Source organism: Neodiprion fabricii, chromosome 1 (assembly GCF_021155785.1).
Source record: "Neodiprion fabricii isolate iyNeoFabr1 chromosome 1, iyNeoFabr1.1, whole genome shotgun sequence".
NCBI classification, from domain to species: Eukaryota; Metazoa; Arthropoda; class Insecta; order Hymenoptera; family Diprionidae; genus Neodiprion; species Neodiprion fabricii.
The window spans coordinates 34,779,838-34,806,460 of record NC_060239.1 but is presented as its reverse complement, the minus strand read 5'-3'; the positions used below and the strand labels follow the sequence as shown (position 1 = coordinate 34,806,460).

The 26,623-nt window shown below is 42.9% G+C and overlaps 2 protein-coding genes across 13 annotated transcripts in view; one reads left to right on the top strand and one right to left on the bottom strand.

Annotated features, from left to right (window-relative positions):
* The window catches only part of LOC124177964 (facilitated trehalose transporter Tret1-like), a 67,720-nt gene extending 59,306 nt beyond the window's left edge, over window positions 1-8,414 (bottom strand). The window contains exons 1-3 of one of the 12 annotated variants that reach the window (XM_046560989.1): window positions 7,582-8,414; window positions 7,180-7,259; window positions 1,760-3,555 (exon numbers count right to left, since the gene is read on the bottom strand). In XM_046560989.1, coding sequence (XP_046416945.1) covers window positions 1,760-1,783 — 24 coding nt within the window. In that variant the 5' untranslated portion in view covers window positions 1,784-3,555; window positions 7,180-7,259; window positions 7,582-8,414. The other 11 variants (XM_046561004.1, XM_046561010.1, XM_046561053.1 and 8 more) reach the window with 11 other exon arrangements.
* Window positions 1-26,275, top strand: part of LOC124178019 (mediator of RNA polymerase II transcription subunit 20) — a 90,004-nt gene extending 63,729 nt beyond the window's left edge. Inside the window, exons 3-5 of the mRNA XM_046561086.1 lie at window positions 17,128-17,387; window positions 25,360-25,470; window positions 25,598-26,275. Of these exons, the coding sequence (XP_046417042.1) occupies window positions 17,128-17,387; window positions 25,360-25,470; window positions 25,598-25,690 (464 nt within the window). The 3' untranslated portion in view covers window positions 25,691-26,275. The remainder of the gene's footprint in view (window positions 1-17,127; window positions 17,388-25,359; window positions 25,471-25,597) is intronic.
* The last annotated feature ends 348 nt before the right edge of the window (window positions 26,276-26,623 follow it).

The window sequence follows — 26,623 nt, the reverse complement described above, 5'->3', positions numbered from 1 at the left end:
TGACAGCGGTGGGATCAGCAACAGCAATCGCCTTTCGCGCGAAGATATGCTTCATAAAAATTTAACCAATCTCTTATCGGAAAACTAGGGGGGAGCTTCCACGATCTTCACCACGGGGAAATCTCCGGGGACCTTGACAGAGGCGATTCCCGAACGATGACTTGACGCGAGTTCGGTCAGGGCCTCTTTAACTACTCGACGAGGCGTGCGGTGGAAGGAAGCAACGAGGAAAGAAGGCGGACGGGCAGCTGGAGGCCACGCGGGCTCTGGAACCAGGGTCGTCTCCGGTCGATATCTCGTACAACCACAAGGAAGAGGTCGTGCCTCGCAGGCGACGCAGCGTCGCGACGCTCCGGCTAATCGCAAACACTTCTCAAGGGATTTTGCCCACTGGCCAAGCCGCGTTTCGCTCTGTGATACACCTGCCTTATTATTCGACCGTCGTACGGCCGCGACGCTTTGCTTGTCACCGAAAGCTTTTTCAACAACTCTCGTCGACTGCCTAATCGAGGACGACGATATCGATTGGCTCTTGGCCCGCAGACCGAGTCGATTAAAGCTACCTTCTCTTACGATGATCAAAGGATTTCACGTTACACTGGCCCACCATTTTTTACAGCCTTCAATTAATTCTTCCCGAGGAGCTATTTAGTTTTTGAAATCGAAAAATCACCCTGTCTGAAACCATTCCGGTGAAATCCGTTGAAAATTGTCTTAACACACTGAAAATTGTTTTAAATCGTTTAAGCTCAGGCATAAATCGTTTAGAATTTGATCGAAAATCGCTTGGAATCATCTAAAATCGTTTAAAATCGCACGAAACTGGTAGTCTAATTATTGGGAATCGCATAAAATCATAGAAATCTTGACATCACTTGTGATCTAACCCATAAGCGATTAGCCCTTTGTTTTTCCTCCCCACCGCAAATTGGACGTAAACAGTGTTTCAGCGGTTTTTAGCTGCGAAAATTACCGCGAAGAAGCTGAGGAATTTTTCCAGAGTCTGGAATCCAGAGTGGGAAATTACCATATGTTTCATTAATGACCCAGGTGTTGCGACAAAGTGTTTTTCTTCAGGTTGGACTTCGCTTAGTGCTGTGATTTACGTTCCGAGTGGTCAGGCAAGCTATTGGGCAATTAACGGGCCGAAGAATCACCTCCTCACAAGATTCGCCAGTATTTTACGATCGGGGACGACTTATATGTTTAATTTCATAACGGAGGGTAAAATTTCCTCTCCCAACGAATCACGGCTTGTTACAACGTTGCAAAAACAAACCCAACCCTGCGGTCAAAGAATGCGAATAAACGGTAAAGCCGTAACATATTGCTACGTCATAAAAGCGGACTGCCTACGCTGGATATGTTCCGAGTTCCGCTTGCGCAGCACGCGACGAAACGGATATCGCCCATAGATACGATATAACTGGTATCTATGTACGTACAAGCATTCCTCTCGTCAAGATTCTCGATCGATTTCGAAGAGTTTTAGGTCCGCTCGCAAGCATCCGATCCAACCACTTTCCAAAGATGCTTATAACCGATAGTCCCAACTACGCCCTGCAGGCAATAAGCCTCGCAACTTCAAGGGGTCCTCTGCTTTCCCCTAATTAATCGTATAATTGCTCCCAAGGAAATACATGGGCCGGGAAACGCGGCACGACGCAGATGAGTTATCGCTGCAACTAAACTCGGCCGGGTCCAATGGGTCTAATGGATATGTTCGCAAGTTATTGCAGGAGGCCGCGGAAATACTTACGTAATACTGATGGTGCAGCGACATCTCTTCGGCTCTCTCTCTCTCTCCCTCTCCCCGGTTTCCCCCTTTCTCTTTCTCCTCCCTGCTCTGTGTCGATGTTTCACCCCGTAAGGACGTCGAGTCTTCTCTTCTTCCTCTTCTTTTTCTTCCTCCCTTTTTATTCTCCCTCTTCCTGCCCTCGCTGCTCTTTACAACTTGCCTGTAAAGTACACTCGCATGATCGCGTAAATCGCCTATCGTTCAAGCCAGGAATACTTCTACGTATGCTGCACATCTGCACCTGGTTACGTAACACGTGCTTGTTTTCCTCCTCCGAGTCAGCGCACGGAAACCGTTCTCTTCTTCCCCCGCACGAAGATTCCTCGGTTCCGTGCATCGGCGTTACTGCAACGCGTCATATCTGTTGGTTCACACGTGGATTACTGGTTAGAAATGTCGTTTCTTACGCTCTCTTGACGATAAATCTTTATAATAAAGAAGTCGGCGAACTTCGATTACATATCGGACCGCATAGAATTCCGTTATCGTATATTCGCGTCGATGTCGCGAATCGGTTTGCTTGTTGTCGAACGGGTAAGTTCGTTGCTTTGATTGCAAGTATAATCCTGCCTTATCGCTTCGCGTCAAAGTCGTTGTTTCTCCTTCTTCGCGACCCTGCGATACGGCTTGCTCGTTAATTACTCGTAACTCGACGTACAGTCATATATCAATCCACAATAGAATTGTTGAACAGTTGAACCATAAAATCTTTCATCCGACAATAAATCACGAACGTGTGTATTATCATATCTTCTTTTCACCGGCGTTCCACTTACTCCGCGTCCCTGCGTCTTCGTTCGGATTTCTTATCCCAGGTATTTCATTTCCAAGAAAGTTATTCCCTCACGAAGCAATTTCACTAATGTGTCGCACACCACGTGACGGACGTTTAAATTAGGAATCTCTTATTATACCTCCCTCTGCCTGCCGCGTTTCAGCCGTGGTCTATAACCGGTACAAGTTTAACGTTTACATATAAATTCAGCCATTATGCACTTTCACAACGTTATTTATATCGCATTTTAAACTTGCGGGAATTGGTGCTTATTTCGATTTATTTTTTAAACTTACACACGGCCTTGGTTTATTTATTATCGTATTTATTTTATTCTCTTCTTTCCGCCTGTATAGTCGCGAGTCACAGGCTCGTTTTGTACATTTACCTTTTACATTTAAGTGCAAGCGGTGGATCGTCTTATTTATACTTGTCCCTCCAATTTGACTAATCTCCGTAGTTTATACAAGGTGTAAATAATTCTTAGTATAGAATGCTCGTTCATCTGAGAGATTTTCAAGACTCTTTAAATAGTTTGAATCGTTAGTTTTAGGCCGTGGATTTCAACGTCTTCTTCGTTTCAGAAATTCATTCGTTTCGTTGCCGATTCGCACGAGATTCGTTAATTACCAGTAATTGTGGTGAGATTTTTTCGGTCGTTTAAGATAATGCTTTTAACTTAAAAAATTATGAGCACGCGACTCGCCCTCGTGCAGTATCGGTATAATTTATTATTGTCATGAGATATTTTATTCGAAAACAGTTGCGTTCAAATCCATACTGCCGATATTTATTTTCGTTTTACATTTTATTTTCAACTTTTCATTTTGTATTTCCCCGTCTCTTCTTCACTCTGAAACGTTTCACTTCTCTCTTGCTTCGTTTGCTATGCTCATTAGCGGCAGGGTGGTTTGTTTTTTATTTTCCCTCCGGCGCGCGGTTTTACTACGCGAGGAATTAACGCTGACCGATTAATTAAACCCTGGAAAAAGTCCTTCGTTAACTCGCGTAATCGAATCAGTCACAAAAAACGACATCCAAACAAAAAAAAAAAAAATAAATAAAATAAAAATAAAGAGACAGAAGAAAGAATAAATCACCAAGGCCAAAAACTCGACCTCGATAAACAAAGAAAGACGGAGCTTCTGTCGCTGGCAAGGAATCAATTCGAAAGGGTCACTCGCTGTCGGAGCTTTCGAGTGCGGTCAGTGGAGCAATTGAAAACGCGATAAAGACGCGTGAACGATTTTCATCGCTTCGCGGTGGTCGGTGAAAAACAATTCGCGTCGTTCTTTCACAGGATTTCATCGTCGACGGATAAAACGTGATTTCCTCCGCTCTCCCCTCTCCGCCTGCATGATACGCGAATCGTCATTTGTCGTTAGTCGTTGATTGTTTATTGATGCGAAGATGTGAACGGCGCTCCCTTTCCCATAGAACACTCTCGTTCACCGATGCGTTTTCCATTCTATTACAATATCGTCGTCACGCTGCCGCTATTTATCGAACTTCCACGCTGATATAACCGGCCAATAAAGAGGTCACCGAATCGTGTCGACGACAAACCGACGCGCCTACCTATAACCTACACTTCTTGTCTCGGACAGAATGACGGAGAGGATGAATGGCACCGATATCTGTTTACCCCGTACCTTTTCCTCCGATTCTCCTATCAGACCTTCCGCGTTCTGTGTTCGATAATCATTGTCTTTGGTACAGCGACGAAGTTACAAACTCCGGACTTGTACAGCTTGTCGATTTCACTTTTTCTCGAATTAACAATTAAATGAGTCGACGAACGACTAAGAATGTTTTTAAAAATCGCTCCCGCTTTGAAAGCAAAAAAATTGTAGGAATTGTTTATTTTTTCAGCTAAAATTGAAAGAAAAAACTCACAATCAGCGTCCGAAATCGGATAAATTGAAAGGGTTACTTCTCCATTTCGGTAAATTCGATTTCATATTACGAATGGCTGAAATGACTATCAAAAAATCTCGAACCGCCTATTCGTCGACGTCATATTATTCTATAAGTTTCTTTACTGTGCTAAAAAAATTTCAGTTCACTCCTCGGACAATAACATCGTGACCGACGCTGTATTTTCCCAATTTGTCAAAGCTGCCCGTCCGGATCCTCCCGCGAGATATCCGGTTCACCGAAATAGCTAATAGGGGTGAATTTGTCGATAGTGAGAGTGAATAGAGCGTTAAATCCGATCGGCTGCTAGTTACCACGGCAGTTAGTAATGCACTTTTTACCGAGAGTGACAGGCGGCGGCAACACGCCCACCCGGTTTTTAACCACGTCCGGAATGTTGCACCGTGGTAATTGAGACGTATCGATCGTTCGACGACCGGGGCTTAAAGTCGGGATCCCGTCGATTCTATTCCGAGCTTAATGGTTCGGTGCATTTCTTCAACCTTCGTTAATCCCGATGTTATTTTCATCACTACCGCGCGATTAACCTGCACGCCCGCCGGGAATTTGATTATCGATAGATCCCATCCTGCGGACAAAAGGAATTCTCGGACCTCGAACCCGGTTATTTGCTTTTTTTTTTCTTTTTTTTTCCTTCTTTTAAATTTTCTTTCGTAAACTTCGATAGTTCGTCGGCGCGCATAAAAATATCATAACAAGTTTGCCTTCTTATGTGCGGTAACGCGCGGAAAGTCTCCATCGGAGAAACCAAAATCCCGAAAGATGGATTCATAAATCCCAAATATCAAGCTACGAAATGGTAAAGAGCCGCGGTTTATAGCCAAAGGTGGTGTTCTTTTTTCCTTTGAAGTTTATGCTGACCACGCAGTGCCGATTATACGCGGTCCGAATATTTTCCTCGCTTTTTAAAAGCCTGCTTGAACGGTGCAATACTGCCGAGGCGTATCGATCGAGAGCACCCAAAGTTGGGTTGACTGAATTTGACGGGTAATTCTATGCCTACTGATCAGCGAAAATTCAGCGGTCTCGTTCAGCGGGCACATTAATTACAAATCGTTCAATCGATTATCCGAACTGTGTGCACAGTTGTTGTTAATCTTTATTCGCAACACGAGCTTATGTACGTATTTTGAATGAGAACCTATCAGGTGAATGTTTATTCCAGTAGAAAACACATTTTCCGGTAAAGCATTGACGGGAATTATCGGACGTTGTGAAATTTTAATGGACACGTTATTCGCGGTACAAAGTAACTGGCGCTGTTCGGTATGCCGAATAATTCCACCTACAAAGTCGCTTCGAGTCGTTGACCGAAAAGTTGATGATTGATAATCGATGCAAATAAGCAGATTTCAGGAGGGTCGAAGTGTGCGGAACTATTTAGCAATGCGTGAGTTTGATTCGCGCTTGATGCAAGTAATAATCGGGTACGATCGAAGCGGTGTTTCGCGTCATTCGGCAGCACGCTGACTGCCGATGTTTTGCTCTTACAGTCCGATGATAACGGGTAAAGTCCGTGAACCGAAAGCAGGTAGGCGGTAATCGTATTATCACTGCTCAACAGTGGTTTTGTTGCCCTTCATATTTGTTTAGTCTTGAAAAGGTTTGATGTCAACGACCCCAGGAGCAAACGTATTTCATCAAAATTGGCTCTAGTTATTTATCTTATCAACATTTTCTTGTATGACTCAAAAAGACAATATTTAGATGAAAAATTCGATTTTTAATATGTAATATTTAACAAAAAATAAATACATTTTTTTTTTTATTTTAGTTGCTCCGATTTTTTCCGTGACTTTTACTGTTTGGGAACGTAAAATTTACGATTAAAATCATGATTATACTAGAAACCACAATCTTCTCCAATACAATACTACAATGTTTTTTTTCCTGAGCTGTATTATTGCAAAACCTAGCTTCATAAAAAAATATTTAAAAAAGGAAGAAACAAAAACAACGTGAGGTCGGGAGGCGATAAATCAAGCGTTACGTTGCGCCGTGCACGATTTACAACGAGCCTAAATCAGGATGGATGTTTAAATTCGCGCGTATTGTACCCGGTTGACACTTGAATCTGAATAAATTGGTTGCAATTCACCGGAGGGAACAAGCAGCCGTCCGTTTTTCCGTCGCACCGTTCCTCGAAGTTTTTTCTATTTTCTCTATTCTCTCCGCTGTTACGTCGAGACGAGAATTCGTAAATAGGTGAATCGCATTAGCTGATTGGACCTTCCGGTACCAACCACGAACCGCAAAATGAATCGAGCCCGCAACTTCATCGGCCGCAATTCACGCCACGCGGAGCGCGAAGAGCGGAAATTAATTTCAATATCAAACTGGGATTGTCTCGAGTGACATTTAAATCGGGATAAATTGCACGCCGTTCACCAGGAGCGATAGTTACTCTCTATTCATTTTTTCGGTCTTCCCTTTTTCTATTCCTACTATACAGCGCTGCTCTTGCGGCGAATAATCAGCTGATTCTTTCTTTGGATCGTGTTGTCGGAATGTTGGATGGGGTAGTTGACCTTGGCCTAGCGAATGAATCCTGCCGCGTAAAGAGAGCGTCCGATTTTCTTTTGCACAAATTACAACGATGTGAAGAATGAATGTAATACAAAAAAATCACGATCGTGATTAATTTCTGTAGATTGTAATTTGAATTCACCCCGTCGGAATTTGTCGTCAATCATTTACCTCCCAGCAATCACTCGAACTCGTTTCCCTCGTTTTCTGGTTTCGTAAATTCTGTATCGCATTAACGAAACATAATCCAAGAATATAATATTTGCATCCCGACGGTGTCGAGCAGCAGAAATTGTAGCGAATAAAGCGACGCGTTGGGTAGTTCGGAACTTTAAAGGGTTGACTCGATAGCGGGTTTAGGTGTTTTCTCCAATTCTTCACACCCCCGGCCAATCAATCGCCGCTCGTTAATAATTGAGAGCCGCTTTACCGCGGTGATTGACTGCCGACGAACTTCATTCACTAGCGTATCAATCATAACCGCGGAGAGTAAAAAACCTCTTTCCCCATTGCCTCTCTACCCATCTCCATCGAAATTGCATACGAATACTCAGCGAGTCGACAACCGCAGTGCACTGGCTTCGTGCCCACGATTCTCACACAACGGGCACAGAAATTGCACGTACTAGGTTACTAGATACGCGATCATTTTGCACCGCGGCGTTATCCCCCGCTGTCGCGAGACATTTAAATCGTAATAAATTACCGCCTATTCACCGGCCGATGAGGGAGGCTCTCTCTGCTATTTCAAATTTATTTCCCTCCCCTGTATCGTTGTTAAGAAATTTCCCTCTTGTTTATCATTGGTAAAGTACCAGTTTAAAATTCCGAAAACCGAGATCTAACTTGCCCGATAAAATAAAAGAACAAAAAAATTAAAAACCGTATGCACGGGGTGAAAAGAAGAAGAAAAAAAAAGAACAACAACAAACGAGAATCAAATTTTTCTCGTTGACGAAAAACGCCGTGTGACCGATTCGAAGTTTGCGAAAATTGAAACGTTTCCCACCGCGGTGGGTTTCGACCTATCCACGTCAACCGCGACCCGATAACTGAACTGAAAACGTAACTAATTTTCGCGCCTCCCTCTCCCCCTTCAACGGGGGCTGCAGTTTCGGGACTCGAGGCTCAGCGCAGCCTTTGTTTGCCCGTCCTCCGAGTGTTAAGATAGGCCATGACTAGGTCGGGACGGGCGAGACTAGGCCACGCTGAGCGAGAGCCTCCAGGGTGCAGGAGGGTCAGGGCAGGGCTGCAGGGTGACCGACCGATCGCTGTTTCAAACCAACGACAGCTGAGAGGGGGTCCGGGTTTCCCCCACGCGGATTCGCGGCCGACTGAACTACCCCGGCGACGCCGAGGTTGGACCGCTCCGTCGACACCGCGGTGTGGGCAATGCGCTAGCCTGCGCAAAACTACCCCTCGACGGGCGCCACCCTCCCCGACTCCCTCGCCCACCTCCTCGCCCTCGCCCTCACTCCCATTGGCTGCCCTAACCTTTGCTAAGTCCCGGTGGTAGTGACACCGGTTCCTCGTCGACGGGGGTGCGGAGGTAGAAAAAATTGTGCGGAAAGAGGTGTCGGCTTGTCGTTGGCATAGGTCGGAGTTCTAGGGAGGGGGGTGGAAGGTGATTGAAATTTTCGTTAATTTCTTACGTAAGGATTACGAGAGGGGTGGAGATTGGCGCGTGGCTGGGAGATGGATTTTTTATGTCTATTATCTGCGTTCAATGGGTCAGGATTCATCTGTACCCAACTACCTGCACACCGTGTACGTGTGTGCGAAGTCAGGGTTTCGTTGGGCACGGTAAGCCGCGAGGCGGGGAAATTATTGCCGTACACTAACGGAGACACAATGGAGATCGGATTTTTGTCGATAAATAAGGGACGCGAAGGTATTAATTGATTTTGAGATGCGGTGGACAAATATTTTGGTTTATTAAATCGAGGGCCGCTCGTGTCGTTATTCGGTGCTGTAAAGCGAATCGGGATTACCGTATGCGCTGTTTAACGCGGGTTGTATGACCCCGAATGCGTCAGAGACGTCGAGCCAACTACCGAGTATGACAGTGACGATTATTTCTCGGAGACCCGACGTTGTGACCCAGACAATGTAACTACTGCTGCTTGTACCTCGTTGATTCTGAACATTCTGAGGTCTTTTACTCGTCTTCGTGCCGTAGAAAGAAATTGTTGAGGTAATATAGCTAACAATAAGGTTTTGTCCGCAAAAGTTTCTACACTTGAGTATAATAATTAACACATTTTTTTTACTACGTTCCGTGGTGTTATCTGTAGATGGGAAACGGCTCGGAAATTTTTCGTTTGACGGAATTTTTTCGTTGGTAGAAAATTAAGGAGAAATAAAAAGTTTTCAGAGTAAATTTTTTTTTAACCATATAATTAACGCGCGGTAACTGATTCTCATCAGTCACTTTTCGGTTAATTTTTAAAGTCGAGTTTTACGGTTTTCTACTTTTTCTTTTAAGATGTTAATCCAACCCCTTCGCGGGCTGCGTGATGATGCTACAAATCGCTGGGGTTTATAATATTCATTCCATTAGAATCGACGATGATATGATAAATTCTACGTATAATAAAATACGCGGATAATCCCGTATTGTATGCATTACACCGACGCGACGTGAGAATGCATTTTTTCCATCTCTATCTGCCGCGAGGATGTTCCGGCATAGGAATCTATTAAAGTTTGACGAGTGACAGGCACCGGATCGTCCCTTCGTCGCGTCGGACGGTCCTGCGTGTACCGAAGGGGGCGTCGAAGCTTTTTTATAACATGCCTTCGTCGAAGGGGTATGAATACGAATTAAATTACACGACAATAAAATCTCATTTGAAGCACCGCGTGTGTGCTTGCGGTCGTTCCGCACCGGGGCTCCACCCCTCCTTCCTCCACTTCAGAAACTCCCCCAGCGGGGGGTGCCATCCGGGAAATGCGCCAGGTACGTACGATAAACGCGGAGAAGACCCATAATGCACCCTCTGCGTTTTTGACTAGGTATATGGGTTTGGACCAGTCAAAAACTTCTCTGTATTATGGACACAATAGAGGGAAAACGACGAGGGGGTGAAAAATAAATAGAGGGGTTGACCCAGTGTGGTTTTCGACAATTGTGTCTTTTTTATTCATTTTTTTTTTTTTTTTCTTCATCCCCTCTGCTTCAGGGTGAACGGATACACCCTTTTAACCCTCCGTACTTTGCGCCCTCTGCAACGACTATGAGAAGAATACAGACAGAGAAATACGTGCGTATAAGTATAGAAACTGTGTATATATCGAGATACACAGCATTCAATTTTTGCCAAAAATCGGCCAATTTTCCGCCCCATTTAGAACACGATAGCTTCCGAAGCCGAGCGTGTTTCGATCTTACACCATTCGACCGTGTAAACAGCCCTTGGCCTTCCGCAGTTTCGCAAAGCATCGGGGCTGTGCGCGAAGCGTTGCTGCACGACCGAATTGGCGTTCGTTCAAATCCTTTTTTTCACAAGTTAATTTTATTTTTCACAGGGTCGGCTTTTTCCTCTGTTTGCAATTTCGTCTTATTTTATTTTCGAAAACGGCTCGGTATTATAAACTCTTGCATCCAGGGCGGATAGTCGCACGACGGTAGCAGCTGCAGGAACTTTTAATAAAGTGATCGCAAATCTCCTCAAATAGGAAATTCTCCCTCGACCCGGAGGTCGGCGTACCCTCAGGTTCCAGCGAACCTTACGAGATTCCGGTTGTAGTTTTTGGGGATTCTATGGGGACCCCGAACACCGTGGTGAACCCTCGCGCAATATTATCATTAGCCAGGAAATAGTTATCGAACAGCAATTTCGTCGCGGATAATAGCCCTCAGCGATATGGAATCCCGTACTCGTGGTCGAGGAAACAGAGACCCCGGAATGTACTTGATTCGTCATTCGTTGGCCACAGACGATAAACTGGATTTTGTTTCGTCGAATTCGCTGTCTGGCATCCCTTAGTGATAAGCAAATGGACTTACCGGACAAATATAAGAACCGGGGGTTCATGAATCAGCCTGATCAAAGCTGTCATAATCGCCAAGTCACCGGTAGTCGTAAAAGTCACGTGTCTCATGGCACGCCAGGTTTGTCCGTCGACGTTGAAGGCAGCGGCGCGATGAATGAAAACGAAATCTCGTCCGTCGCGGCGCGCGGCGCCCCGGTTCTTTGAACCTGGAGTTTAAATATAATTTTGTAAAAGGCCTGAAGCACACGGAATGAAAGAGCCTGGAGTATCAGGACGGAAGGATGCTGTTGCTGCATTAGCTGTGTTTCTCTTCCACGTCTTACGCCGCAGCACTCGTTCCAGACCTTCCTTTACTTCGCGTTAACCACCATCAGTCGGGGATCACCAGACGGAATTAAAAACGACACCCGTCACACATCTGCTCTTCGTACATACACCTTTTCACTCTTAGTTAGACACAACGCACCCTGCAATGGCCCGAAGTCACGATGCTCGGATCCAGTCATCGTCCAAGCATTGGCTCAGGATCCTGGTGTTCTCGCTTATAACATTCCTGCTGGTCCGGTAAAGCCTTTGCTGCCTCGTCAACTGCCACTCTGTCCGAAAGGCTTGTTGTTTCAAACCATTGGAGAGCAAATTTATGTAAGTGTATGTGAAGTGGAGTCGTTGAACGCGGGAAATTTATTCCCATTAGCAACGCACGCGCGTTTTGCCCTTGCGGCATCAGGGGATGTTATTCCGCCGGAAGGACGCTCGGCTCGAGTTACGTCCAAAGTTATTTGGGGCGAGTCGGAGAAGGAGAGAGAGAGAGAGAGAGAGAGAGAGCGACGCTAGGCTTCGAGGTTCGAACCCGGGCTCAAGTAGGTAGACCTCTGCAAGCCAGGGTTGGTACATCGTCAGTAACTCATTAAGACAGCAAATCGCTCCGGCGTGGAGAGAGGCCTTCTGGTGCCAGGGTCGATAGCGAAGAATCGTACCCACCACCTTCCTACGTGTTATCAGAGTCTTATTACGGCCTGGCTTGAGGCCCCCTTTTCGAGGGGTGCCTGAGGCGGAAAAGGGGATCGCAGACGAGGCCTCCGTATAGTGAGAATAATCGAGAAGAGGGAGGGAGGGAAGATGCTGCGGGGTTCTCGAAAAATACTGCCTAAAAATACTTGCGCGACCTCCTCCAAATGAAAACTGTCTGGCTATGGGCTCAGGGGAATGAAAAGAGGCTGACACGAATTCTACATATATACCTTTCAACGTGCAGGGGGGAGAAAAAAACTTGTATTAAAAGGGAGCGACGCTTGGACTACATGCCGCATCCTGCATACTCCTCTCGAACGGTCCGATGGCCCGTGAAGATTCTTGGTTTCTTCACTTCTCGGAATCCAGTCTGCGATTCGGGTATTTTTGCTTTCGAGCGGAAATTCTTCATCCACCATACTTCAGCTATCGTACGAGAATCCAGCGAGTAAAGTTGGTGACTTTTAGACGAAGGTTGTATTTTTTTCGGTATATTTTAAACGCGTTTAACCGATTGAGAAATTTTTTCAAACTTCGTAACGAGCACCTAAACAGCATCTCGATATATTGCCACCCATTATTCGGTTTTCCGCCATGGCTCTACCAGTATTATCCACATTATCGCATTTCTTTACCTGCTCTCTTTTCTTTCTGCCTCTTTGTCAGCAATCGTATTAATCCCATGCTCCGGAATCTCGCACCTCTCGCAAGACAAAATCGTTCAACTAACTCACATGTTTACAATCTAGACCTCTCACTTGGGCCACGAACCAAAGACTCCACTGTACGGTAAAACAAGAGGAAGAAAGCCCGCCGTAAGAAGCTTTGTCCACAAAGTAAACCTCTGAGTGCGGAATAAGAGCTTTAACGCGAATTGGATGATCACTGTTGGAAATACATGCAGGGCCTTCCGAGGTCGTATACAGCATATTGGAACACGCCTAATTCTTTCACGAATAAATGGTGCAGTGGGTTAAGTTCGTCGCTTATGTTCTGAATCGCCTGTGAATGAGAGATACAGCAAAGAGTGACGTGCTCTAACAGCATCAATTGCTATCTCCTGATCTGTGTGCAATGCACTCTCCCTCTTAGCGAGTAAAGCGTATCTACTTAGCGATACCCTTTGCAACAGCTTACGCGGGAACCATAGCAACACGTGTAGGAGCTCTGCTCACGTTTCAATTTGCCGTTTGATCGGCGTGCTTTATTCCATCAGCCGCAAGATCGCACCTAGCATTTCATTCTAGCACACACTCGTTGAACAAAGCCCGTCTCATTCCAGCTTCTAAATTATCGTTTCCAGGGCTCGGACCCAATCGCACTGTCCACCTCAGTGTTTATAAGCTCTCGAAAAGCGCCAGCATGCAGAGACTGAGAGATAGAGAGAGAGAGAGAGAGAGAGAGAGAGAGAGAGAGAGAGAGAGAGAGTGAAGGAAGGAAGGGGAGGGATAGAGACTCCCCCGCAATGCGCATGCATATCTGAATCTGCATTGCATCGAGGGATGCATTGTACCGCTGGCTCGCTCCTGGTGTAAGCTCGTGATTTAGCGCGTAATTGGCTTGGTACTTGGTTCCGCGTTGTCCTATAACCGCACTTACACAAGCGAATCTACTTGCACGAATACCGACGTCTCCAAATAGGGGAAAGTCGGCTAAGTTGTATTCCGGCCGGTTAGTCCTACCATTTTAATATCTCGAAAAGTATGGCAAATAACTACCGTATCGTGAATCGAAATTGAAGTCTGAGTGAAATGAAACACCGATCGAAATGAAGAGGCGCGTCGAACAACTTTTCGCGAATGCACTTTTAATTGTTTATTTACCTGGTACTTGATGTGGTTTTTGGAGGTCACCAGTCAAGCCACTGCGATCATAAGAAACCAAATAATACATTGTAGCATTAATAGTATGCAAGTTTAGTTTCCTCCGGTTACTTTGATGCTTTAACATTCAGGTTATGATCGCCGAATGCGAAGTAAGGAAAGTTTATAGGAAACAGTGCGTAATCGGATAACTCGTACCACTTTCAGTCTCTCTAGTGAGACTCAGTCTTACATTGGTGGGGCTTTATAAAAAAAATTATTCATATTTTCGTGAATTTTACGGTGGTACGACTTACCCTACCAGTCTTTGCAGAGATTAAAAAAAAATGTCTTCCTTCCTTTATTTTCAATTTGAAACTACGCTAATTTTTATAGTTATTCCTAAAGAAGTGTAGAGTATGAAAATTATTGGATCAGTGTCGTTTGAGAGATGGGAAAAATTTTTAAAATCGGAAAATCCACAATGGTACTACTTAGCCAACTTTCTCCTACTATACATGTACATTGTCAACGTACCTATTTACTCATGTGGCGTAGGCATGAAGACCCGCAGGTTAACGGACGAAACGTATTGTTATATCGTTCGAAATAACGTCGCGCTAATTTTCCGGTTCTTCTTGTCAAATTGATACAGTTTTATCTTTTCATTATTTCTACATTTCCTGCTTGTGATGATTTCTGATCTATAGAGCCGATCACCTTTTTTTTCAACTGTGAAAACTGGCTTTCTTCTTTAAGAAGCCGTCAAATGTCTGGAATCATGATCCACTGTTTAGGCGAGACGAAATGAAATCTTTCGTGGATAGCCGACCGTCTCCGAAGTGAAAGACGATTTCGAGTTATACTCTCCCTACGCAAAGGCAACGTCAAAGTCAAACTCCAAGTTACACACAAAGCCCACAATCGTATAACCGCATGTCTGTTTGCCTGTGACCAACGATGCAACTTAAACGTTACGGCTCCAGGCTGTGATAGATATGAAAACTAGAAATTATTACGCATATCTCAAGCTTATCCTACGGTTTGATGATCGTGAAAATTACCACCCGCGAAGACTTGTAAATACAAGAAAATTTCCTTGAATCCAAGTATCATCTTTTTCTTCAATCGCGGAATAATATCGATTTCAATCTCAAAAATAAACTGAAACGATTTTATTTTACTCGGTGATTGAAAATGCGTCCAGTATCAGAGAATTTGTTCTATAAATTTTTCCCTCTTCGGCGGTATTCGTGTAATGACAAGAAAGCCTCACGAGGGGCTGCGGTAACCTAATGGTGCATGCGTTATCGGGGCGTTTAGTGACCTGGAAAACTGAAAAAATCTCCGGAATCTTTACACGCAGGAATTTCTTATGAAATTTTGAACATGTTTCTGAATATTTCAAGTGATTCCGACTATTTTTATTATTCAATTCGACAAGAAAAAGGTCTTGAAACGGTTCTCTGCTCTCCCTTCCGTTTCCGGCCGTATCTGCCGCATACATTTTGTACTTCCAGAACAGTTCCTCATACGCTTTCAAACTCGTCGCTGGCATTTGAATACATAGGTATATAACAAACATACGTTACGTGAGTATTTTAATACTCCAGTGAAAAACTGGTATTGAAGACGAATACGTTTACCTTGGATAAAATCGAGCTTTTGCCCCAGAAAATTCTTGACTTCGATGAAAAGCATGAACAAAGGACATAGTCGAGTCGAAATTCAAATCAGCCGATAGCCAGTGCGCGGATTTATTATCAGCTCGCTTTTGTTGTTAGTTGCAGATACTTGAAACAGACACCCTGCATAGCAAGGGAAATCATATCGAGATACCCTGAACGGCCGAGTTCGTCACTGCACCGTTATTCGATTCCCTGAAGAATCGTTGTAACCACGATCACCGGGGCATAAAACGAAAGAAAAACGAATCAAATAAAAACAAAACGACGGTATAAAATTGCGGTGAAGAACCTCAAATTAGGGGTTATAAAATGTCCATGACTCGGCTCCGAGACCCGTAGTTGTAAGGATTTTGTCACTCGATGCAGCCTCGCCTTTACCAACACCGAATCCGCGCGCATAACCATCGTGCCTACGGAACGGCGAATCTTGCCCTCTGACTCTTGGGGCACAGGCATAAATAATTCATACCACGAGCTACCTGCGTATACCAGGTTCCGTGCACCCACACTACCAACCCAAATCCATGTGCATCGAGACGGGACGTCTTTGCAGGGTGTGTATGGCGTGTATAAACGGGGGCGGGTCTCCGCGCCCCATCGCGACCCTCTATTAAGCAGAGGGTTTATGAATATTCAGGGCATTTCGCACGTACGTTCTTCGTTTATCCCCGTGCAACGTGTGTAGGCGATCTGCGTCTCCCAAGCCCTGCCGAACCGCACCAAGACCCGGATCCATCACTGCAGTTATTAACTTTACTCGCAATTTTCTTCCGTCGAAGGTTGTAACTACTCGTTTACCATCAGTTTCGTCGTCAATTGAGGATACGTCGAGAATCAGAATCGAAGGGATGGACGAAGAAGAATGATATGTAAAAGGGCCCGACAGGTTTTAAAATCGTCGAAAGTCAGCGACGTTTCATGAAAATATGTTTGGTGTTTCTTAACCCAACATCTTTGATAAAACATACCCTTCCTTTTATGAAGTTTCACCAACTTCTTCGGGGTGACTTTTGGACCAATATGGATTTGGCGAGTAATTTCGTGCGGAGAATGGACAGCCGTCACGGCGTTGTAGCAAACAGCGAGAGAGATGAGCGGAGAGACTAGACTTGATTAACTTAAGCTTGTCAGGAAGCGCTGTCGCGAAGTTCCGTAACAGTTGAAGATCACCCTCGAAGGGACGTCGCTGACTCGTATCCGCGTTATCCTTCATATTCCAACATACGCGGAGAGTGGCATCGCTGCATTGCAATTGGCACAGCTTTCTCGTTAGACATTGAATTCGGTAGCTGAAATTTTTTGGACTGGGAAAACTGGCTCTGTTTTAAAGTTCGGAGCTGTGATATAAAACGACAAAAGAGACACGAGGTCTGGTGAAGAGAAAAGCGGTGCAGTTCGACCTTTGCTCGGATATCGCGTCCAAGTTTTCATCGCTCTTTATTTCTTTACACCTTTTTCCACTCGGAGAATATCTCCGCTGGAGATTCTAGTAAGCCCGATAAAAGCTCTGGGAACTGAATTAAAATATACATTGCAATTAGCGGGTGTATGTAAGTGGGTAATTAGCTTCTAAGATCCAATTTCCATTTTCAGGTTCCCCGAAGACCGTCCACGTCCTGCACAACTCCGAACAGCCGGCCTCCGTTTTCGCCGTACTCGAGTCGGGGACCAAGGTGGTTCCTCTTATCGCGGACGGTCTCTTTGACCTTCTCATGCTGAAGATGACCAGCATATACACGAGTAAAAAGCAGACCAAGGTCGAGGCCAAGGGACCGAGATTCGAAATCGGCGACTTCTGCGTTAAACTCGGAAGCGTCACGATGAGCCAGAACTTCAAGGGCGTTCTTGTCGAGGTATGACTTGTCAAAAATCTCTCATTTAAAAATTCGCGAGGCGTTGTGCTTTCGCGCGACTTCCCTGCTGTTTTTCATTCCCTGCTACCCCAAAATCCCTCAACGTTTTTTCTCCCGCGCTTGATTGATTTCTTGTGCCGATCCGTTTCCCCGCCAGTCTAGGTTCGCGACTCCTGATTCCAACTGTCGCGTCGGCTTGTGAACGGAACAAGGACGCGGCAATGAACGCCTTGCATTGCGATGAGTCTAACGAGATACCGAATCGGCGATTGCTCGACGCTTCTCGACTTTTTCTTTCTCGCTTGAGAACCAAGGGTGGCTTTTGCACACGTAGAGCAGCCGTTCTGCTCCCCAAAATCGATAATTCGGCGTCAACGCCTGGACCAAAATTAGGTACCTCAATGCTTCACAAACTCCACTTTTCACTGAATCTTAATGTAGCTGTACGTACTGCACAGGGTGAAAGTAATGTTTTCTAACGCATCTTATGTTCGAGATCGACGCTGGGGAGAGGTTTGATTTTTATTCCTGGTGTGTTTTTCTCTGCGGTCGTGAAAAGAGTCGCCGCAAAGTTCCGCCCGGGATGTAAACGTAATGAATTCAACCCTCGAGAGACGCTCTGCAGAGACAGTCATATTACCACGAAGGCCTGGGAATTGTATTTTTTGATAAATTGGAAAAATTCTCCCTGGTCTTGTGCCGGGGGTTTATTAACGCAGCAACTTCAAAGAAGGAAGACCCAAATGCGAAATGAGAAAAAAATGGTAATTGAACAAAAATATTATAAATATAATATCCTGACTTTAAATACATGAATAATTCATTAACTGTCGTCGTAGATTAACCTTTCATTAACGTTATAAAATATGAAAGGACCAAGTCAACTCTTTCATACAGCATGATTTCGGTGTCGCTTAAGGGGTAACCACACTCTAACGGTCGAAAAAAAAGGCCCAACTTTGATGACTTATTTTAGGAGTATAGAGAAAGAAATAAGGTTTTTTTTTCGATGGTTTATTTAACACATTATTGAAGTATGGGAAAAAAAATTGTTTATTATCATTTCCATACAAAATGATGGTGACAGAGCCAATTTTTGAAATCACCTTTTTTTAAAACTCCGTCACGGGAGAACGGATTCCTCGTAAAGTATTAAACTTGGCACAAGAAACCAAAAAATTTTGTGATCTATGTACGATTGCCTATGGAAATACGTAAGGTTTTTTTTTATTTTTTTATCAAATTTTGTAGAAATGAAAATAAGCACTAGATTTGACATTAAATTTTAAAAGAAGCGGCTACGTCATTCCATAGAAAATGTAATTGTGAAGCTACTGTCAAAATTTCAAATCGATCCACGCAACGGTGTTCAAGTAATCTATCGTCCTAGTTTTAAAAAAGTGATTTCGAGGAAAATGCGTTTTAAGTTTTACGAGCATTCAACGCGCGATCCGAGGCAATGTCGCAAAATCGTAAATCGAACCTTTCAAAATTTATTTTTTCACTTTTGGACCAACTGGATATTGTTTTTATGACCCTAAAATATATTGTTTAAGCCAAGAGGAGAAAAACGAATTTTCTAAAATCCTGGAGTGCGCGTTTACCCCTTAAATACGATAATAACCCGAGATATTCAATTTTCAGCCGCACGCCTCGCGGAGAACGTGTTTGGAACTTTGATCTTAAATTTAACAGAGCAGCCGGTTGCTTTCACTTGAATAATTTGAATACCATCGTTTGTCCGTGAACCGTTGAATTATTATTTCCATTACCTACCGCTGTACCAAATTTCCTACCGATGGATTTTCCACTACTAACAATAATTGATCGTTAAACTTATGTAACTATGTGATCCTCTGTTTACCACGGAGATTAATTACGTCTGAAATTATTTAGTCACATTTACATCAGAGTCTCGCCGGTTACATGAACTTTGAAATTTCACAACTCACCATATGCTTTCATCTTTTAATCAATTTTTTGCCTCCGGCAACCTCAGTTTTCCAATATTTTCATCGTATGTCAAAGAACCTCCGAAGTTCCTATGTCTTTAATGCGGCTACAAAATATTTACACTTTTGATAAAAAGAAATACGGAAATTTCACTTCAGTTACCTAATAATTCAAATAAACAGTTTATTTTCAGAATTAGAGATTAATTGAGGTTGAAAAATCGTTTGATGGTATAAATCATCGCAATCTTTCTTTTCATCCGCCCACCCAATCTTGATTATTTGTGCAAAAGTTTGCTTTTCTCGACCGCGTGACGATGCTCACGCAATGTTCCGACAATAAACGAAGCGAAGATATCTGTAACAAACTTACAAACCGGATGAATAATTCGGCAATCGTTTTGCAATTTTTTTTTTCTTTTTTTGCTAAATTAACTATTCAACTGTCGTCTTGTCTGGAGAACCGGAATAAAAACGAGAAACCTCTCAACTGTGATAAAATCTGAAGTACGATCGCTTGTCGAAATCAGTTCTAAATTCACGATGATCATTTCCAGAGAAGACTTTACGAGACTAAATACGAGTCCTATGCTAAATCAATGACAGCATTGACTTAAGTATCGGGGCAAACGCCTTGTTCCTTCTATATTCAAACTTTTCGACATGCATGCCGTGTAGCGAAGGATGGGGTTTGCGGGTATCTAAGATAACTACACGTTATCGATCGATCGCAGACTTTACCCACTTGGGGGGTGGTGGTTGACACCCTCTCTGCGTCGTAGGTGTTGCATGCATCGCCTATTTCCAGCGACAAATCTTCCTCCGACGACACAAATAGCCGCCCCTCAACCCGACTTAAGTCATGTCCGCTTAAGGGGATGCTAGGAATACTGAGGCAGGAGTTTGCACCACCTTAGGGCGATTCGCGTCGTACCAAAGTCAAGAAAACGTTATTCGGAATTTGGTCGTCAGAAAGATATCGAAATCACTGACGAACCGCACTTTTATCCTGCAAGAAAATACCTCATCATCGGATATCAAAAGCTTGAAGCCATTAGTAACGTTAACGTCACGAAATATCAGGAAGAAATTCATTATTTTGCGATTTTAGAACGACTTTCAAGATGTTGACTTTTCAAGAATATGGGTATATTTGGTTCGGTATGGTTTACTCAATTTCAGACAATTCTAATGATTCGAAGCAAATATTTTTCTTGAACATGCATCGTTACAGTAACGTTACCAACTTCAGTCACATCGGATGTCCCTTGTAAAGACGCTGACTGTGAATCTGGGAAGAAACACGTGGATTATTGATACATGCCTGCGGAACAGCCTCAGAAACTGTATGGCCGTGGTTGCAGATGGGTATCGGAGGACCTGTAATACCTCGGTTCGCCTCCCTGTGTTAATGTACACGCGTATAACCGACCTGTATTATACTACACAACTACGTATCTATTATACGTATTCATGCGCGTTTACAGATGGCGTACCCACCCCGTCTATGTACATACATATATATATATATACATATATATATATATATATACGTTTATACATATACATATATGCGTGTAAGCCTCCGGGGACCCCGTTACAATTTGTCGCTTCCCAATCCACCTGGGACGTTCGTTTCGTCCTTCGTCTATAAGTACGGAACATGTTTGTTCTCCCTGCAGCGTATATATGGGCGCATCGTGTGTCGGCTCGAATGCAAGCGCAGCTTACTTGCACAAGTTCAATATGGATTCAGGGATGCAATTCGGGGCAGGTGTACGTATACGTGTGCCTGGTATTCGAGTCTGCACATAACGCGTTAAAAATCATAGCGTATTATGCCGAAGATTTGAATCTTTGAAACTTTTAGGTATGCAATAGGGTTTAAGGTATAAGGTATATATATGTGTATATATATATACATATACATATACGTATATGTATAGCGGGAGACGGAAAAGTTTTTAGAAGTTATTCAATAATTTTACTGCCCGTGCGGCGGCTCAATTTGTACGTTAAACGTTTTCGGTGAATAACGTAACGCCGGTGAGACTCCATATAAATAATTCACTTTTTACCAAGATTCACCCCCAGAGAGATCTGGCGAGGTTTTACTGCGCGCCGTTTCTCCCCCTCAAAGAAAACAGTTTCCCTGATCCTACAACCTTTCTTTTCTCTTCTCTGCACTTCTGTTATTTTGGGTTTGACGAGGTCAGGCTGGGCTCAGCTTCATCATCTTCCTCGGATGAAGAAACCAACTTTATCCACCATAAGTAAGCCAAGGAACGACGGGGTGCAGTAAGGACGTTAAAAAAAAACTCTTCGTTTCCGTTTAGTCGCAGGAAGAGGAAAACTCGGGGAAAGAAAAATATAACCGCTGTCGTTGGATGGTTTAAATTTTCACCCCGATTCATGTATGAAATTCTTGACTTTTCGAAATAGATTTCATATTTTACTGCGCCGCTTTTCACCTTCCTTTTTCATTCTAATATCATTTTCTCTTTAGCTCCTTACGGCAATGTCAATACGCTGACTAATCAGCGTTTTATCATATCATTAATACCGAAATAAACAATCTGTACGGCTCGGCAAATATTGTATGTACCAATTTTAATTCTTTCTACGTCGTTATGGTTTCGCGATTTTTTTGGTTTCAATCCAATCCTGCTGATTTAAAAAGAAAAAACAAAAAAATGAAAGAGAAGAATTAATTCTCCGCGCGAATGAAAAGCCCACGAGGCAGAATCGATTAATACAACTACGGACTGCCTCCGGTGCTGCTTCAAAAGTCGGTCGTTGTTCGGCGAATCGAGGATAAAGGGAACCTGTATAGCTTATATGCGAATTTTCATTCGTCAATTTTCCATCCCCATCCAGGATAAAAAGTATTGTCTATTGCAGAACAGACCTGAATTGAAATCTCCCAACTTTTGCAACTGCACAATTTTTCGGCTCCGGAACAGTACAGACATTTTTACAAAATCATATACGTACATTCGTTCCATTATCAGTTTCATTTTCGATTGCACCCGGTAATGGATTAAAAGAATAAAAAACACTTTACGACACCGAGCAATCAATTGACGATCACGTCGATAATTTACACGTTTTCAATATAATTTCATGTCGGTAATTTGGTCAAATAAATGTCCACATTTTTTACGAATTATTCACACGTAAATCGTTTATAGGAATTTTTCATCATTGATTTACCTAGTTGGTGCATGGTAGCGTTGACTAATGTTTTCAAAAACGCGAAGCGCTGCAAAATCGGTCTTTTCTTGCCCCAATAGCGCTTCAATTTACGTATCCTTAGCTTCGGCATCATGCTGAGACTTGGAATTAGGCATATACATGGCTGATGTCACATAATTTTTCCGATATGTTCCGCATACCGATCATTGTTATCTTCTAAGACTTCCGATGCAGCGTTGCGACGTTCGTAACGATCTTTTAGCCGAGCGTATTTGAAACGAAATTTTACTTTAAGGAGACTGTGAAAGAAGGTGTGCGTCTGATACTTGCACAGGTAATAAATCCCGTGTGAATAGAACCGCTTCAAAGCCTTAATGAAAAGAAAAGATGAACGAGGAGAGAAAAAGTGGAAGAAGGGGGGAAAAAATTCAAGCACCTCTAATCCGAAAAGTTTCCCCCTAAAAAGTTGCGAGACCCTCCACGCAGTAGCGCTCTTAATCAATCCGGATTAAATTCGTCGCTTTGTTTCCATCCCGGATCCGTGGAATTCGCGACTCCCAACGTTCAGCAGACCGCAAAGATAATTGAGCTTATCCGCGCGTTATAGATTTTAAAATATTACTTCCACCCGCAGAACGTTGGCATTGCAGCTTTTACCCCGAGCCTTCGGTCTGCGAAACAATCTTGTGAACTTAGTTCAGATCTAAGGTAGAATATCGCCAATCGCCATTGAAAGATTATAAGCGTTTAATAACGCTCTAATACTCTGCGCGAGACTCAACCGAGACTCTTTGTTACACGTTATTACTATGATCCTTCTTTCACTTCACTTTTTCAACGTTATATTCTGATGATGCTCCGGAAAGAAAAGGGGTTTTATCCACCCAACTATTATACCTCGTTTATCGGAGGTTCCTAGTCGATCTATCGCCCCTCTAAAAGCCGTCATTTTTAATATAACATTGCGTTCGGTCGACTGGCCGCTTCGGTTGAGGATTTGACACACCGAACTACGCTGCAAAAATTTCTAATAACTTTCGGTAAACAAAATTTATGTCACGTACTCCTGCATGCGAATTTTTTCCTCATGATCCTGGATCTGCGGCCAGATATAAGCTCGAGAGGAAAAAGTTTTTCGCTGTGCGATATCCCTTAAGCTCGTGTGTAAAAAATAATATTACTTCTTGGTTCCGGTTGCCGAGTTATAATCCTGAGGTTGACATTATTTTTTATTTTTTTTTGCTTTTTCTCTTCTTCAATTTCTTCTCTTTTTATTTCTCCTCCCCGCAAGCTGCCGAGCGATATTACAGCGGTAAAAGAAACATCCAAATCTTGCTATGAAACATCTCTTGTTATGGGCTTAGAAGAATGAAGAAAAACATGTAGGAAATAAAACATTAGGGGGAAAAAACGGAGGTGAGCAGAGGAAAAAATCTCATTATCTCTGATACCCCGGATTTCTTGTTCCCTGCATATTTTCGTGCTCGCGTGATTTTTGCTTACCAAAAAGCTCGTAGCTGCGGCGCTGAATAATCGGCAAATGGTATGAGGTTCGAAATGGAAGCTGTCGAGATCAGGTCGATGTATGTGTACAGAACCAGCCCGCGTGCACACAGATATGAAAAATAAAAGGGGGAACATGCCGAAGAATACACGAAGCCCTGAACTCCTCGATCTAAAAAATTATTGCATTTTCATGCTTTATTTGAATCGCGAGATCGTTCTACGCATATAATTCGTAAATTGAGTTGCGGAAAAACGTAGATTTCATAGGTATAATAAGGTGGGACGTACTTTTTTATCGTACAGAAATTTCCCAGTAGTGGAGTAAAACGATGAAAAATAAGGTACCGTCGGTGAGACAATGCGAAGAGCTGGGTGAAGACGAGTACTTCAAAAAATACCGCGGCGGAAATGGAATTTTTTCAATGTCGGATTCTCGCGTCTCTGCTATCCTGTATTATTACACATTTCGCACAACTTTCCGCGAGGCTTCACGGTGAAAAAACGTTTGTAGCGTGTGTAAGTAAATTTTAACCGCAATGCGTGCACGTACCTATTTAGATATGTAATTGCATGCTGACCTTACAAATGTCTTAGGCTGATTGTATTTGCGGTACGCGAGAAAGAAGAAGGACAGTGTGATGATCTCTGTTTGCGATGAACTTTGGAATCTATGTTAGTACAATTATGTACATATCAGATTTCTTCGAAAGCCTGTCGCGAAATGTCGTCACGTTCATATCAAGCCGATGAAAAGTCCGCGAGCTTTAATCTCTCTACGTGGAATTCTACAACGCGGTTACGCAGCTCCCTGGGTGTTATACTAATCAGCAGATTGGCGGTTAAACCGAGGTTCATAACAGAAATCTTCTTTAAATCTAAATATTTAGTCCCATTGACGTCTCTGCGTCGTAGGATAAATTTTCAAGCCTCTAAACAACGTTGAGCATTCATTTGGCTAAATCAATATTTCTGCATTACACACAACCGGCGAATTACGCCAACGCTATGAAGGTTCTGTTGATTTAAGAATAAGTTAGAAACGAAGTCAAAAGGTGCGCGAATATCATTGTTTTCTTCAAGCTGACGTAATAACATTTCTCCTGTAATAAATTTCTATCATACGGTTCATCGAACCCCATTTATCGATCGCCTTCTATGTATATTTATAAAATAATTTCTTTTGATCGAAACATTACGCTTCGGGGGGATTTTTCTTCACTTTTTTTTTTTGCCCAATGGTTCGCTTCATCTTAAAAAATGATCGTGTCATCCTGAGAAATAATTCATAATAACAGATTTGAATAAACAATCTTTCACAGGTCGAATATCGGCCCTGCGTCATTCCGGGTAGCTCGTGGGAGTTGATGAGAGAATTTCTACAAGGTTTCCTCGGATCAGCTGTACCGAATCAAGCTCCTCAGTATTTACAAGTAAGATAAACGAAGATAATATATATACGACTCTCCTTTTTACGACTGAAATTTGAAAATAAACCCCTGGCAATTTATAACTACGGGATAAAGTGAATTGTTGTAATTTGTTTAAAATATGTTACAGAATCGAATGAATGAGATTTATCAACCTATGGATACCATACAGCAATATTTGGAGCATTTTGGACAGTACAGAAAATCTACCAGCGTCATATAAGCTACAGTCACTTATCGTCAAATACAGTGTTACAACATCCCAAAAAGACTTAATCTCTGTGTCTTATTCAACTTTATGATACTTGTAATCGGGAGATTAAATAGAAATCCAAAAATCTTACCCGTCTTGTATGAATTTTTAACATAGACAATTATGCTCAGTATTAAAATCTATTGGTATGTCATCGCATTCACGAATAAAGAGTTTCGATCGGCATGTAAAAGCTTCATTGAATTAATAAGAAGAATTTATGAATGCTCAAGGCGTCTTCCAAGTTTTATTTTTAGGCAGGGGAACCTTGAAGAATAGATCCAAAACTTTTGAAACGAGATTATGTTTCTTCCTAATCACACTGAAGTTGACAAATATATGTAACATTTATATACGAATTGATATTGTGATAAATAAGTAAGTTCCAGAAATTCCTGTCACATGCCTACAAGTTGTTTTCGATAATTTTTTGCATGTAATATATTTGACTTGTGCATACATAGTGATAATCAGCAGGTTATGATTAATCAGTTTCAGACACAGTAATTTCAAAAGTTTCTGATAACTCTTCTGAAAACGCGATTGAAAATAAAAATATCCATATGCATACTGATAATGTAGGTGCGTGTTTTTTTGTAATTTTTCGTCCGCACATTACGCAATTTTCAGTCAAGGATATTGTGTACGAATCATCGATATAACGGCTATTGTATGTCAAAGAATTTCCCGCACGCATGCAAATGACTGAAGTGAGAATTGAGTGACCGAATTCTTTATTCGATCCATACGTTTCAAATATTTGTTTGACAATTATACGTAATTGAATTTTAATTTTGCGTTGGACACAGCTTTTGCTCCAAGGACGGAGTTCGAACCGATTGATATATTCCCGCTGATAATCTAGGGATATTTTGTCAAGTCGTTGCATGGCGTTGGCAGCGG